The 210-nt window shown below is 61.9% G+C and overlaps 1 protein-coding gene across 1 annotated transcript in view; it reads left to right on the forward strand.

The window, feature by feature from the left end:
- Positions 1–210, forward strand: part of LOC102767618 (proprotein convertase subtilisin/kexin type 6) — a 72,214-nt gene that overhangs the window by 71,779 nt on the left and 225 nt on the right. The window contains exon 12 of the mRNA XM_015569106.1: positions 138–204. Within this exon, the coding sequence (XP_015424592.1) occupies positions 138–204 (67 nt within the window). The remainder of the gene's footprint in view (positions 1–137; positions 205–210) is intronic.

Genomic DNA, 210 nt, shown 5'->3' on the forward strand with positions numbered 1-210 from the left:
TGGGAGGCTGTATCCTAAGAAGTATTAGCTCAGGAGTGGGTTTTTTTCAAAACTCACAGACCTGCACCCTCCACGGCCGGCCCGGGGGAGAGGGTGCCGAGGGAGGGCTCCTGACGTGGGGGCTGGGTGCCTTGCAGGGAAGCTGAAGGAATGGAGCCTCGTCCTGTACGGCACGGCCGAGCACCCCTACCACACCTTCAGCTCGCACCA

Source organism: Myotis davidii, unplaced genomic scaffold (assembly GCF_000327345.1).
Source record: "Myotis davidii unplaced genomic scaffold, ASM32734v1 scaffold164, whole genome shotgun sequence".
Classification (NCBI taxonomy): domain Eukaryota; kingdom Metazoa; phylum Chordata; class Mammalia; order Chiroptera; family Vespertilionidae; genus Myotis; species Myotis davidii.